Source organism: Penaeus monodon, chromosome 5 (assembly GCF_015228065.2).
Source record: "Penaeus monodon isolate SGIC_2016 chromosome 5, NSTDA_Pmon_1, whole genome shotgun sequence".
In the NCBI taxonomy this organism is placed as follows: Eukaryota; Metazoa; Arthropoda; class Malacostraca; order Decapoda; family Penaeidae; genus Penaeus; species Penaeus monodon.
Window position 1 is genome coordinate 55,661,278 of NC_051390.1, and position 15,000 is coordinate 55,676,277.

The following is a 15,000-nucleotide window of genomic DNA, read 5'->3' on the forward strand; positions in this document are numbered from 1 at the left end:
GATTTGAATGACAGGTCAGCAAGACGCTACCACTGCGCACCAGCACATAAAAGTGTGGTTATTAATATCCAGTTAAATCACCACGTCTTGCCTCAGCCATAAGCACCAAGAGAGTGAAATCCATTGCTCAAAGTATAGCATTGTCTTGACTCACGTTAGTGGCGGCGTGTAAGGGTTCTGGATCACAAGGGTGTCGCCAGCACGCAGCCGAAGAACCCTGATGAATAAGTTCACTGTGGCGAGCTCCTCCTGCCGGGGGAGAAGGTGTGGTGTTTGGACAGTGGATTCTGAAGGGCGATGATGGTGATACTAATGATAATAGTGATAATGGGGATGATAATAATGATGATAATGATAACTGCGATGGTGATGACGATGATAATGATAACAGGGATGATGATAATGATGGTAACTAGGATGATGATGATACTGATAATAAAAAGAATGATGACAGTGATGGGAATGATATTGATGATGGGAATAGTAATACTTGGGATGTTATAATGGGGATTATGATGACAATGATATTAACAATAATATTAGTTCAAATCATAATGGTAGCAGCAGTAATACCCATAACAACAGTGACAGCATAATAAAACTGATAATAATGATAATGGCAATATAATAATACCGATAAATAATGCTAATGCTAATAATAAAACAATTATGCTTATTAGGAACAGTGCCAGCATCACAACACAGAATCAATATCATATTAATTATAAATAAGATATTATTTGACAATTAGCCAAGACTACCTAAAGTCTCAGCCATTAAACTTAGTGATTTTTGAAAAATTAATTTAAAATAACAGAGAAATAACTTTGTACTTTAGTTTTTTTTTATTTAAAACAAAATCCTACCGACACAAGGCAAAGTTATTGTTCTTGTTATCATTACTATCATTAACTGTTGCTTACTGATACGTTGCAAGAGTAAACGATATTATGATAAATAATAATAATAGAAATAAAAACATGATCATTATAATAATAATAAAAATAATATCTATTATTATTTGTAGTAGTATTATCATTATCAACATTATCATTAGTAGCGGTAGATGTGGTATTAGTAGTATCATCATTATCAACATTATCGTTAGTATACTTATTACAATTATCATCACTGGTATCATCAATATTATCACCATCAATATTATCGTTAATATTATCACCATTATTATCATCATCATCAGCACCATCATCATTACTATTGCTATTATCATCATCGTTATCATTGCTATTATTATCATCATTATTATTATCATTACATGTCATTATCACTAGAAATTTGACCTGAAAATTACCATTATCATTATCATTATCATTATCATTGCTATTATTATCTTCATCATCGTCATTATAAACATCATCACATATGTCATTATCACTGGAAAATTGGCCTTAAACTTACAGTAATTCCTGAAAGGGTACAGTACGCGTTTGGTGGATAATATTCAGGGAAGTTTGGAGAAATGAAATAAGTCAGTCCGTTTTCTGTGTATGAGGTACACTGACCAACCAAGGCCGTTGTGGTTGTGGTTGTTGTAGTTGTTGATGTTGATGTTGTCGATGTGGCTGTGGTTGTTGTCGATGTGCTTGTGGTTGTTGTCGATGTGCTTGTGGTTGTTGTCGATGTGTCTGTGGTTGTTGTAGTGGTACTTCTGGTTGAAGATGTACTTGTAGTTGTAGACGTTCTTGTAGTGGTACTTGTAGACGCACTGTTACTTGTACTTGTAGTTGTAATCGTACTAGTACTTGTACTTGTGCTTGTACTCGTGGTGGTGCTGGTACTTTTACTTGTAGTCGTGGTGGTAGTTGTTCCCGAAGGCGCGCAGGAAGGAATGGGAACAAAGATGATGTCAGCCGACCAACCGGTTTTGAAATTTGTCCCAACTTTGAAATAAAGAATCATTTCTCCTCCAACAGACTGGAACTCCTGGCCAGGCGAAATATCCGTCCCACAGAACCTGAGGGGAGAGGAAGAGGGTGAGAGAGGGACGGAGATGGGGGAAGGAAGGGAAGGAGGGAAATGGGGGAAGGGAGGGAGGGAGGGGAGAAGGGAGATGAGAGAGAGAGAGAGAGTCTCCTTACTATCAATCATCAGCAAGATACTTGAAAAAATAATATGCTCCCACCTAACAAACCACCTTCTGTCATTTTCTGTCTACCCGGCAATGTGGCTTTCAGAAGAACCGCTCTGCTGCCGACCTACTGTTACAGATGACTGTAGACTGGTCAGCTGCACTTGACTGCGGACAGCGCACTTGTGCTCTTGCTCTGGACATAGCATAGTGTGCATAGAGCATAGCATAGAGGCACCTAAGTGTGTTAAGTAAGTTAAAAGCATTTGGAGTAGACGGGGAACTCCTGGTCCTTTGAAAAAAAAAATATCTACTCAACAGAGAAATGAGAGTAGTCCTCAGTGGAAAACACTGCTGACAACGACATCAAAGTAGGTGTCCCTCAAGAAAGTATGCTGGGCCCTGTGCTGTGGAATGTCTTCCTTAATGACTTGTTCCACCTCCAAACCAAAGCATCTGCGGATGGTGGAACACTCTCCTTTAGGTACGAGCCCAGGGAACAGGATGGAAAAAATAAATGACGGGCTCGCACAAATATCGACTTGGGGAGAGAAATGGCAGGTGTCCTTTGCCCCGAATAAGACCCAGCTTATGGTTGTCAAGAGGACAGCAGTGATATCCAAGTTCACTTCAACGAGAGAAAATAAGAACACAAGAAGAAACTGAAGTACTGGGCATCACATTCAACAAAAATAAATGAATAAATAAATAAATAAATAGATGAATAAAAATAAATAAATAACAAATAAATAGATGAATAACGAAAAAATAAAATAGATAAAAAAAAGTCACGTAGAAAGCTTGGCGAGAAGGGCTTCGCAGAAACTTGCATCTTGCATAGAATACAAGAAAGAGCGAAGAAAATCATAGGAAGGACCCAGCAGTATCAAGAGAACCTCGACAGCCTTCAACACAGGAGAGACGTAGCTGGCTTGACGACGATGTTCCGCATCAATCGCCAACACGTCCCGCACTGCAGCCAATTAGACTGCCCGACGAGAAAAGTGGAACGAGTGCCCGCCGCCCTGGAGGAACCTCGTTGTTGCACGGCGCACCACCAAATTATGGAACCTGTTAATTTCTGTCATCGATGTGGATGCTCAGTTCTCACAAACTTTCAAAAAACAAAGCACATGTGTGGCTAAAGACCACTAAGATATGATTTTAGGTAATATTATGTGGCTGAATCAGATGAGGTTAGACTTGAAAGTAGGAGTCATTAAAACATGAATTCTCTTAGTCTCTAAAACAGATTTTTGACTAACATGTCTAATAATTATAAGCAAATACAATTATATTACAATAAAGTATTGTAATATACATACCACTGCCCTTCCGTTGCATTAGTAGTCCTGATTTCCAGGGCATCGTACCAACAGCCGAGTGTGCTAACGCCGTTTACCGTTAGTGAAACCGCTTGGTACACGTTGAATGCCGTGAAAGTCAGTTTTACTTCATTACACTCGGGGGCGATTATCCATTTGACGAAATCCGAATCTGTTGCGTGAAAACATAGTGTGTGTATGAAAAGCATATCCGTACATGTATATGTTTCTACATATAGTGAAAGATAGAGAGGGAGAGAGTTGGGCACAAAAACTACAATCAGATTGCATCTGCTCTATTCTTCTCTTTATGACTGAGGTTTCTAAGTACACCAAGTTTTGGTAACTGAATCATTAAGTACAATACGCTATCAAAACTTTAGTCAAAGTTATTTTGCAATTCTCGAAAAGCCAAGTAACGAGACAATTGTTTATTATGGCATATGTGTTTCAATCCTTGGGCATTACAGCGCGTCTCCCTGAAGAGATAGAGTTTCATTCTTTCGTATTTCACTTGTCAGTTGATTATATGGATATCAGAGACTAATACAAGTGTTCCCAACCTGGCTGACATGGATGCCCAGGGATACATTTGCACTATTTCAAAAGGGGCATAGAGTATATGTATGTTGCACTTACTATTCAGATATATTCATCAACAAGATTTTGCAAATCCACATTTTTAGTGTTGTTGGGGACTATGGGGTAATCAAATTATCAAAACACCTGAACTTTATCTTCATAGTGTAGTTGTTAATTTTCTCCCTTGTATTAATGAAACAGGCTTAAGCATCTCATTAATATTAGTACACGTATTTAGTTATTAGTATGTCATTTCTTGGACTTTCACTTATTAGTCATGCCCAGTGTGCTTAACAGATATCAAGATATTCCATAAATTCGCTTGGTTCACTTTCTTAATTTTATCAGTAGTAAAAAGCTCTTAAGAATCATCAACACACGGAGTTAATAAGGAAATATTGTTGGATCAATATAGTTTTATACATTTTTGATCCTTAAGTTGAAGGAAAACTGTCAGAACATCCAAATAGGTGCAAATAAGCACAGCTTAAGAAGGACATTTTCTGATTTATATTATCTTCGAATGGAAAGAAAGTATAAAAACACACACCACAAATAATAAAAAAAAAAAACATACCACTATGGCTAGAGAGTAATGAACTGAGACTGTATAACAATACTTACCATGAGGGAAAGCATTAGGATAGTTCACGGTTGAAATAGTTTTCTCAACGGTGACGATCTCAGTATTGAAATATAGGATAGCATCTGAAGAATATATAAATTTTGTTAAAATGGTATCATGCTTTAACATGTGTGACTTTTACAGTGTCTCTTGAATATTTGTTAGGAGCGCATCGCAAAAGTTCTGTTCATAAAGCAAAGTATTCAAAGAGTAGTATTAATGATAATCTAAAGTCATGAAAGTTCATCTATAATGAACGTGACTGTCTGTGAAATAAAACCAAATAAAATATTCCATTTGTGAGATAAGACATTAACAGATGACAATCTGTGTGAGACCAAACATAAGGAAGTTATCAGTGCAAATACAGATCGAAAAGAGAAACCAACCATTATAGAGTGTATTAACAGTCTCGCAGTTGCTCCCTGAAGTTCCATCAGGACACACACAAGTGCAGTCACTTCCTAAATAACCATTATTCTGACAGGGATCACTAGCTAGTCCGCAAGAGATGAGGAGTTTATCTGTACAGCCATACATGGTGTTTACTATGAGCTTGTCCATGTGGGAGAGGCCTTCGCGCTGGCCAATTTCAGCTTGGAACCTCGGGTCTTTGGTCACGATGGTATTGCGGCTGTTCAGAGAGAAGCCCTGTGGAAAAGAATCATGAAGAAAGGATTTATATCAAGAAATATGAAGAACACACATGTTGGAACCTCGAATGCTGGACCCAGTCTTGTAGAAGTCTTAAACTTGGCCTTACAGATCGTGACCTCTCTCTCTCTCTACACACACAGACGTGTATATATATATATATATATTATATATATATATATATATATATATATATTATATATATGTATGTATGTATGTATATACACATATTTATGCACATCCACATACGCACACACATATAAAACAATCAGAACTGTAAAAGCCATATGATTTACCTGCGCATAGTAATGCATAATTGAGGAATAGTCATACGGCACACCATAATTGTTGGTCGTCATGAGGTTAAAGTTATAAATCGCCGATGATATGATGTTTTGTGTGAGAATTGAGACGTGTTCGTCTCGGTCTGACCTCGATTGCTCATGCCAGAGGCCCAAGGCGTGTCCGACCTCGTGTACCAGACTGCCAAACTGCCAACAAAGATCATGGAAAGTCAAAGTCTGAGTTGAAATAAGTATTTTTTTGGACTTTCGAACGATTACAGATTAGCTGTGCGTCTAATAGTGAAATTAGTGATTAGAGATCAGGTGTGCACGGAATTTTCGCTTTGCTTAGTTGTACCTTCGACATGTCTGCTAAAAAACGACTTCTTAGCAAAAATTAAACTCAACAAAACTGTTTCATTAAAAAAAAGAACTTCTAAAACGAAAGCAAGAGACTAAAATTCATTAAAAAAAACATTAAAAACTCAAACTTAACTAAAACTCACAAATCTCTAAAACTCTTAACGAAACTAAAACTCGTACAAATTAACTCATCAAAAACTAACCTAAAAAGCTAAAACTTATAAAAACTACAACCCATAATAACGAATAATAATAATAATAATAATAATAATAATAATAATAATATAAATAAATAAACAAGTAAAACTAAAATTCATAAAAACACCCCTAAAATCTAAATCTTCTGATCTGCTTGTAGCACATAGACCCAACCCTTCGTATCACTGATGGCGCCAAACTTTTTTTTATTATTATTATCAATATTCTCTCTATTTACCTCTCTCTGCCTCACTCTCTTTTTTTCTTTCCCTCCCCCTCCCTCTTTCCCTCCCCCCCTCCCTCTTTCCCTCCTCCTCTCCTTCCCGCCCCTCACTTACTCACCGACTGCTCACACCACACGGGCACGTTGATGATCTGTCCTCCGCTGCCGCTGACCATTCCCACGTAAGAGTTACAGGAGGAAGCGTGGCGGATGAACTTAATGCGTTCTCCAGTGCTGGTGTTCGAGACCTCGGTGAAGGTGAGGCAGGTGTTGTCGATCCAGTGCTGAATGGCGCTCCGGACGGCTGCTTTGTCAACCAGGTCTGGAGAGTCATTTAGAGATAAGTTCGCATGTACGTGTGTTTATATATATATATATATATATATATATATATATATATATATATATATATATATATATATATATATATACACATATATGTATATGCGTGTCTGTTAGCGTTTATATATATGACAAAGGCTAAAGGCTCTTTCTTAACAACGGCACACTGTCAAGCAATACCGACCATCCTCAAAGGTATAGGGAATGTGAGGGAAGCCGTTGACATCAGGCCAGAATCTGGTGACATCGTTGATCGCCTTCCTGTTGAGGATGGCGGCCAGCTGCTCCGGGGTCAGCATCGTGTCCCCCAGTTTCTCGAGCTGGAAAAATAGCACGCTTGAAAGCCACTTCTATAAGGGTAAAATAACAGGAATATCCCTTCGTAATCTTATGAAGCGTAAGGTGTTGAGCTTGTGTATTTCTTTATTTTTCTGTGATTCATTTATTTGCTATTTAATCAAGTATTTCTTATCTTTTATCATATTCATCTATTTATTCAGTATTTGCTTATTATTTATCTTGTTTTACTTATTGTTTTTGTTGTTTTTTTCTCTCGTTTTCCTTATTTTTTTGAGTTTTTCTTGGCAATGTTTTTATTTTTTTAATCATTCATTTATTTACTCTTTATCTTATTTTTTTTCTCTCTCTCCTTTTCCCTCAATTTTAAACTTGCTCTTGGCAATATTTTTATAATCTATTAAATTATTATTTCGAGCTTCCTTTTGGCAATGTTTATATGTATTTTTAACCATTTATTTATTCATTATCATTATCCCCCCTTTTTAAGCCTCCTCTTAGTAATGTTATATACGCATTTTAATTACTTATTTAATCCTTACTCATTGATTTATTTTGATATCCCCCCTCCTTATTTTAAGCATCCTCATTATGCATAACACTGAACACTGCGTTTCGTGTGTTAAGACAGAGCTACGTACCAATTCCTCCCCTCCAGCCTGCTCAGGTTAGCTGCTGCGAGCTGTTCCTCTGTGAGTAAGATGTCGTCTCCCTCGTCGCCCTTTCAGGATAAACAGAGCAAAAAAGTTTAACATTGCAAGTTATCCACGGGCTATAGATAGATAGATAAAGATATTTGTTCATTCATTTTTTTATTCATCCATCTTTCCGTCTCTCGATTCTCCTATGACATTGACGTTGAGTAGCAGAAATATGCTAGAGAGTGCTAATTGTGTGAAAACATTTCTGTGGAAAATCAATAATGTACACCCTTTTTGTTGTAAATTATAAATAATTCAATTTATTTATATGTACCCAAAGAACGTGAAGAAAAAACATTAACAAATTACAGGTTTTAAAAAATGTATCCTTTGAAAGGTGTAAAAAGGTCAATTAATTTTGTTTAACTTTAATTCTTGTTTTTCCACTGGTGATTTGATGTGTATGATGTAAATTATGAATAATAATAGTGGTGGAACCGTTTCCGTGTATTTGGTGATTCATTTGACCAGAATCCATTAGATATGGGAAAGAGAATTGTGCAACTATGGTAACCATGTCATCCCTATGCCAATGAAAATATGGAGAGTGCTGAGTCATGTCTGAGTGGTCCTTCAATGTAACTGTCCAGGTTTGTGGAGAGTTAGTAGTGCCCATTAAATGAATGGTTAGGTTTAAAATTCCCCACAAAGGTTGGAAGTGAACAAAAAATCAAATATTTCTCCATGCTAATAAAGAACCAGGCATTTCAAACACAATAGAAAAAGGGGGCTTCGAAGGAAGATGACAATTACAGTGAAAGAGAGAGAGAGAGAGAGAGGAGAGCTTAAAGGTCACAAAATAAATAGCGGAAACAAATTTCATGAGCGATAATAACTAGGAAAATGATAGTAATAATGTACTAATACAATACTCTTGGAATTAGATACTTTAAATAAGAATATTTATATAAACTTACATGATGAATCCCGGGTATTGTGAAGTGGTCATCCCGTTGTTCTCTACGTTCCGATCCTGTTGAAATAAATATATTTATTTCAATATTTATTTTGCTTTAGATATATTTTATTTCGTAAGGTGTGGATTAGCCCAATTCTCACGGATGGCAATACATACCATACCCACTGTAATATAAGTTTATTGTATTCACACATAGATGGCTCTACAATTGTTTCGTCACCAAGGAGTCGGTTATTAGTTGTACCTATCACACCTGTTTCCCCTTTTCCTTGACTTTTGGAAATGGTCTTTAGTATTATTTTATTGTCTTAAATGTTACCAAGATTTTAATAACAATTTAATAACCATAACATCAATAACAATAATAGTATCGAAACAAATTGCATAAAAAAAAAAAAAAAAATCTTGCCACCTCAAGGAATGGGGAAATGTTGATAGACTCCTTGCTGGCTGAGCACATGTGGAGCCATCTGTATGTAACAAAATTCACAAATATCTACAGGGGACAGAACATCAATCCGTGGTGGTTAGGTTAAGAAAAAGTATATGGGGTAGAATTGTAATGGATACAAGAATGAAATGAAATTATATGTGGTAATTTTTTTTTTTTTTTTTTTTTGACGCACTTGCACACATACATATATAATCCAAATCAAAATATCTACTCCTAAAAATCAATAGAAATCTGCATAAAGAAAAGTCTGCAGAATAATCTCAGCATTTCCGGCATTTTTGACGCATAACACTTTTACATATTAACACGTCATTAGCTGGACAGTTATCATTCATTTGGGAAGTAATGAAAATTAGTGCTATTATTCCACTCACCTTAGCATCTCCATAACAAATAATTAGAATTTAGTTTACCTTATCTACAGACCTCTCGCTGTACAAAATGTCAGGACCCTCGGTAATCTAAAGGAAAATATATAAGGAATGTTACTATTGGAAACTAACAGAGAGTGGGGGAGGGGTGGGAGAGTGAAGGAGGGAAGGAGGGAGGGAGAAAAAGAGAGAGGAAGAGATTTTATCTCTTCATTTTTCTTTGTTGACTTTCGCCTAACATAAAACATCAAGCACCAAACAGAAGAAAAATTTAAAGCAAAAGAAAAAAACAACTTTTTTTTTTTCTTTTTTTACTTATGGAAATAAGCAATTTCAAACTGGACCACAGGAGCATTATGTTCCAGAATTCTTTAGTTTATCTTCCAAATAATCTAAAAGTATATACCTGAATAACACTGATTTCTCTGTATTTTAAGAGTAAACTATTTAAAAAATTATTACCTGTATTTCTATTTTTACTTGGTTTAACTTCATTTTTACTCGAGTAAAAAAAAGTAAAACTCATTAATCATGAGTCAAAATTGCATTAATTTAAATGAATGAAATACGCTTTAACTTTGCAATGACGATTTTCAATTTCCCTTGGGCTCAATCGTTCCTAACGAGTTTTCATTAAGTAATTAATTTATTATTATTATTGTCATCATCATTTTTAAATGCTACCCTTAATACACCAGTGTCATCTCTTCCGGTGGCAATTAGGGGGTCGCATAATGTAAAGCGCCGCCCAGTTCTATGACGTAATAGGAATGGCTGCGTTAACGGTTAGCCATTTTACTATATTGGTTATTGTTTTTCGACTGGTACAAAGTATTTTGGAATGTAATATCCTAGATGGCTTTCGATATCATATGGTGAGTAGTGCTTTGTTATAGATACCCAATATAAGTACAAATAAGGATGATAAGTTAGGAGGAATACATTTCCATACTCAATTCCTGTCGTGCAGGCTGGAACCGTCGGAAAGACGACGGGAAGATTGCTAGGTGTTTAAAAGCTATTATTATTATGTATATATATATATATATATATATAATATATATATATATATATTTTTTTTTTTTTTTTTTTTTTTTTTTTTTTTTATATGACTTTTGACTAATATCGTTACGCTTAACACACCGGATTTTACAGGGCGTATTCCTAATGATATGATGCTATACATAGGGCCTCTTTCCCCAACGCCAACCACCCGTTAATGTTAATGAAAAGTCTTAACAATTCAGCGAGCTGTTAAGGTTTTGCTACCAGTTTTGTCCATGCCTGACGTCATTGTTTTGGCTCCACCCATCGTCTGTAGTGCGCCTGTGCAGAGTATATTCAACTCAAAAATGTTCGTTAGGGATTATATTTTTAATTAATGCCTATTAGGCTGTAAGTTAAGAGTGCAAGTATAAATAATTCATATACTATTATTATATATAAAGATATTGCGGAGGAGGAACAGGAACATTCTAGAAAACTCATATTCACACATACCTTCCGCTGTTTTACATTAAACGTAAATAATGGTTATGAATGAGCATTAAAAAAAATTATATGAAAAAAAATCAAGATATTTAGATAGATGAACATCATTTATTAACAAAAATTCCTTATAGACAGACATGGCTGACAAATGCTCATTCCATGGAAAAAAACTCGCTCTCTCCTTCCTGTGGAAAGCTAACAATGACAGGACAAAACAACAGTATGGAAGCGCAGGAGACACAATCATTGCTGTATCACGATCAGTACAGTTATGAGAAACATATGCATGTTGGTTAGAAAGAATGTCGTGGATGCAATCAATAAAAAATAACGTAAACTTGAATAGAATGGGGCTTCTTTACATTGATTCCTGTTTAACACTGACAGTAATCAAGATATTTTAGATAATTAACGGAGAAAAATATTTTGGGAAATGTGTAACATTGCGCTAATGTACTTATAATGCAGAACGTTAATGATCCACACCGGAAAAAAAAAAATAGAACTATTACTTACACTTAGTGCCACATATATAATTTTATATCAGTGTAGTTTGTCCATTTTGATCTCCCGTTTTCCTTTATGAACTGGAATCGCTTTAATAAAGAGCACGGTAATCACCCTCACGGTAACAGTAGGGAGATCTCGGAATATCATTACTAATGTCATCTAAAAATACCATCATCAACGTAAGCCGTGCCATGAAGATGAATTTTTTTTTGGGTGCAACTGAAAAAGATGGTGCCAGTGTACTATTGTTTCATTAATTACACATACATAAATACGCACGGACGCATGCACGGACACACGCACACGTGTGTATGTATGTATGTGTGTGTGTGTGTGTGTGTGTGTGTGTGTGTGTGTGTGTGTGTGGGGTGTGTGTTTTGTGTGTGTGTATGTGTGGGGTTATGTGTGTGGTGTTTATGTGTGTGTTTATGTTGTTTTGTGTGTATGTGTGTGGTGTTGTTTGTGTGTGTATGTGTGTGTGTTTATATATATATATATATATATATATATATATATATATATATATATATGCATCTGAGAACACAAATTGCTTTCATTATGATTTCATGAATAGTTCACGCAAGAGAAAAAATGTGATGCAAGAAACCAGCGAAATATTTTTTTTTTTTATTAATACATAAAAAATCTTCACATACTCCTATAAAATCTTATATATTCTGTCAATCCTTATTAAAAAAAACATACTATCATGTAGGTTACAAAGAATTATTCAGGGGTTAAACGTATGATTTTTTCCTTTGATTTATGGCTACCTAGGCTAGTCAAAACTTAATAAAAGTCCCGTAACAAGCGACCGCATTTTTATTATTGATTTTAATTTTTATGTACCCAGGATGTCACGCATGTATAATATATTTTAAAGTAAGGAAAAACCACGTCTTCATTAATTTTAAAGCATTTACTGAATCATAGTATTTCATCAGAAAGTTATGACATGGGCCCCGGGGCTTCAGCAAAGGTCGTTTCCATTTTCACCAATCGCGTTTTTTTCCCCGTAAATATTCATATTTATGTGTCATTGCATCACATCCGATTTTTTCCCTCAAGAGAAATCATGGCAGCATACATTTGAATATATTTTCTGAATGTGAAATTGAATGATGAGCGTTAATGAGCGATGTCAAATATCAGGATTTATTTATTTTCTTTTCTTCTTTTTTAAATCTTTGCGACGCGTATACAGGTGGTTATGTCTTTACGAAATAAGCGGTTTCAGCGAGATAATAAAAAACTACCAATTTAATGTCTTTCTATATAATTTGATTAGGTTAAGGAAATTAATGCTATATGAAAAGATAACTAAATAAAGATAGCAAATAACTAAATAAACAGTTTAATAATGTGACTAAATTTATCCAAATAAAAAGTAAGAACATATTTTTTAAAAGGGGGTGGGTCAAATTCCTACAGGAGGCGTGGTAGTAAAAAAGAACGGTTGATGAAGCCCAAGGGAAAAGTATCCCCATTTTCTGATTCTGTGGCAGAGACATTTCGTACTGTTCTATAAGACTGGTTCAGAGAGAGTTGTCCATGCAGTATAAAGAACCATTACTTAGGTTGAAATGTTAAGGTATTTTACGTTAGCGATCAGTTTGATAAAATTCCTTTCTATAGATTTTCTCTTCAAAATTCTACATGTATAGTGTGTACTTTATACAGAAAAACCTTGCATTTCAAATTGTTATCATGAAGAACTAAGAGTGTAAACACTATATGCTATTGTTAACAGTAATCCAATAACAACGGATATAAGAACTGTTCCCTGTTTTTTTTTTTTTTTTTTTTTTTTTTTTTTTTTTTTTTTTTTTTGTTACATACAAAAGGCTCCACATGTGCTCAGACACCAAGGAGTCGATCAGTAGGCCTTAGTAACCGTGCCTGATTTGCCTCTTCCTTGAATTTGCGGGAAAATGTGTTTTTCTTTGTTATACTATTAATTTGATGATGTTATTATTATATTGGATATGATTATTAAACATGCCAAAATATACATACACACATATACCTATGGATAGGGATAGATGGACTGATATATCGATGGATAGATAGCAGTGTTCTATAAATATTATTCAAATAGTGTTTTTATTGAGTCTGGTTATGGCATAAGATAGAAAAGGCGCAAGGTTAGTCGCATCTCACCAATGTTTTAATTGAAGGTTTAATTGAAGATTATCTGTGTGTTAAAGCGTGTGTAAATATACTAACTGTTTCTCGTTAACATGCTCATTCCGGGAAGTATCTGTGCCCATTCAGAACAACTGTTTATGCAATCTTAATTAGTACTTACGATGGGCGGGAGATAGGTAGCATCCTTCCTCGTTTTCGGCAGAGCCTGAAAAAAAAAGTTTGAAAAGTTTGAAATTATGGAGAATGATAAAAAAAAAAAAAAAAATATATATATATATACAATATATATATAATTATATATATATATTATATATATATAAAATATATATATATATAAATCCAGTGTCAGTACTTTTCGGAAAATTAAAAATGCAGTATGTCAGTGGGTTTGTGTGCGATATATATAGTGTGTGTGTGTGTGGTGTGTGTGTGTGTTTAGTGTGTGTGTGTGTGTGTGTGAGTGTGAGTGTGTGTGTGTGTGTGTTTTGTGTGGGGTGTGTGTATGTGTGTTTTATGAGTGTAAGGTTGCATATGCGTGTTTGAATATATGCATACATGGAATGTTTCTTATATAGCATCTTGTGCATTTTAATCTCCATATAGTTCATAGACCTACAGCGTGAATCTGTAATGGTTTTAAATTATTATTATTATTATTATTATTATTATTATTATTATCAAATATATAATGGAGCATGTACAAATGACCAATATTTTGAAGTTATGTTCATATGTTTTGCTATTCGTAAGTGGTTATCAATTTGTGTGTGTAAGTGTATACCTGTCCACTCATTTGTTTCTCCGTCTATCCTTAACACACACACACACACACACACGCATATATGCAGACACACACACGTATGTGTGTGTGTCTGCATATATGTATATGTATATTTATATATATGTGTATATATGCACATATATATAAACATATGCATACATTCACCCTGAAGCCTTTCGAAAATCTAGAACTCATCTCGTGGATCCCACTTAAGCCTTCCTGAAGCCCCGGAACCACCGGCTGGCCCGGAAACCTTGAAAACCCCGGCAGTTAGGGTATAAGCAAGTCGTCACCCTCAACGGGCTCAGACGCACGAAAGTCACAGCTGTCAAATCGTAAAATGTAGTTCCTAAAAGTGAGAAACGAGAAAAGAAGAAAAAGAAAAAGGAGAAAAAAAGTATTTAAAACGCAAACTAATCACATGGTAAAACGTTCATGAGTTTTAAATTAGGACGGAAAACGGTCACAATATAGAGTAAATATACTACTATAACATTGAAATACTAATCATACGCGTTGCAACCCTTTAAAACCATTGGAAAATGCTTCCATCTCACGAACATCGAAGTCTTAGCCAGAATAGGAGAGAGAGAGAGAGGGAGGGAGAGCGAGGGCTAGGGCGAGCAAGAGAGAGAGAGAGAGA

The 15,000-nt window shown here is 35.2% G+C and overlaps 2 protein-coding genes across 2 annotated transcripts in view; one reads left to right on the forward strand and one right to left on the reverse strand.

The window, feature by feature from the left end:
- The window catches only part of LOC119573595, a 90,008-nt gene that overhangs the window by 48,203 nt on the left and 26,805 nt on the right, over nucleotides 1-15,000 (forward strand). The gene's annotated exons all lie outside the window — the stretch shown is intronic.
- The window catches only part of LOC119573387 (protein SpAN-like), a 15,039-nt gene continuing 183 nt past the window's right edge, over nucleotides 145-15,000 (reverse strand). The window contains exons 2-13 of the mRNA XM_037920621.1: nucleotides 13,737-13,781; nucleotides 9,470-9,517; nucleotides 8,601-8,656; nucleotides 7,624-7,703; nucleotides 6,870-7,005; nucleotides 6,463-6,665; nucleotides 5,572-5,766; nucleotides 5,011-5,272; nucleotides 4,621-4,704; nucleotides 3,415-3,586; nucleotides 1,420-1,975; nucleotides 145-249 (exon numbers count right to left, since the gene is read on the reverse strand). Coding sequence (XP_037776549.1) covers nucleotides 151-249; nucleotides 1,420-1,975; nucleotides 3,415-3,586; nucleotides 4,621-4,704; nucleotides 5,011-5,272; nucleotides 5,572-5,766; nucleotides 6,463-6,665; nucleotides 6,870-6,984 — 1,686 coding nt within the window. The 5' untranslated portion in view covers nucleotides 6,985-7,005; nucleotides 7,624-7,703; nucleotides 8,601-8,656; nucleotides 9,470-9,517; nucleotides 13,737-13,781 and the 3' untranslated portion in view covers nucleotides 145-150. The remainder of the gene's footprint in view (nucleotides 250-1,419; nucleotides 1,976-3,414; nucleotides 3,587-4,620; nucleotides 4,705-5,010; nucleotides 5,273-5,571; nucleotides 5,767-6,462; nucleotides 6,666-6,869; nucleotides 7,006-7,623; nucleotides 7,704-8,600; nucleotides 8,657-9,469; nucleotides 9,518-13,736; nucleotides 13,782-15,000) is intronic.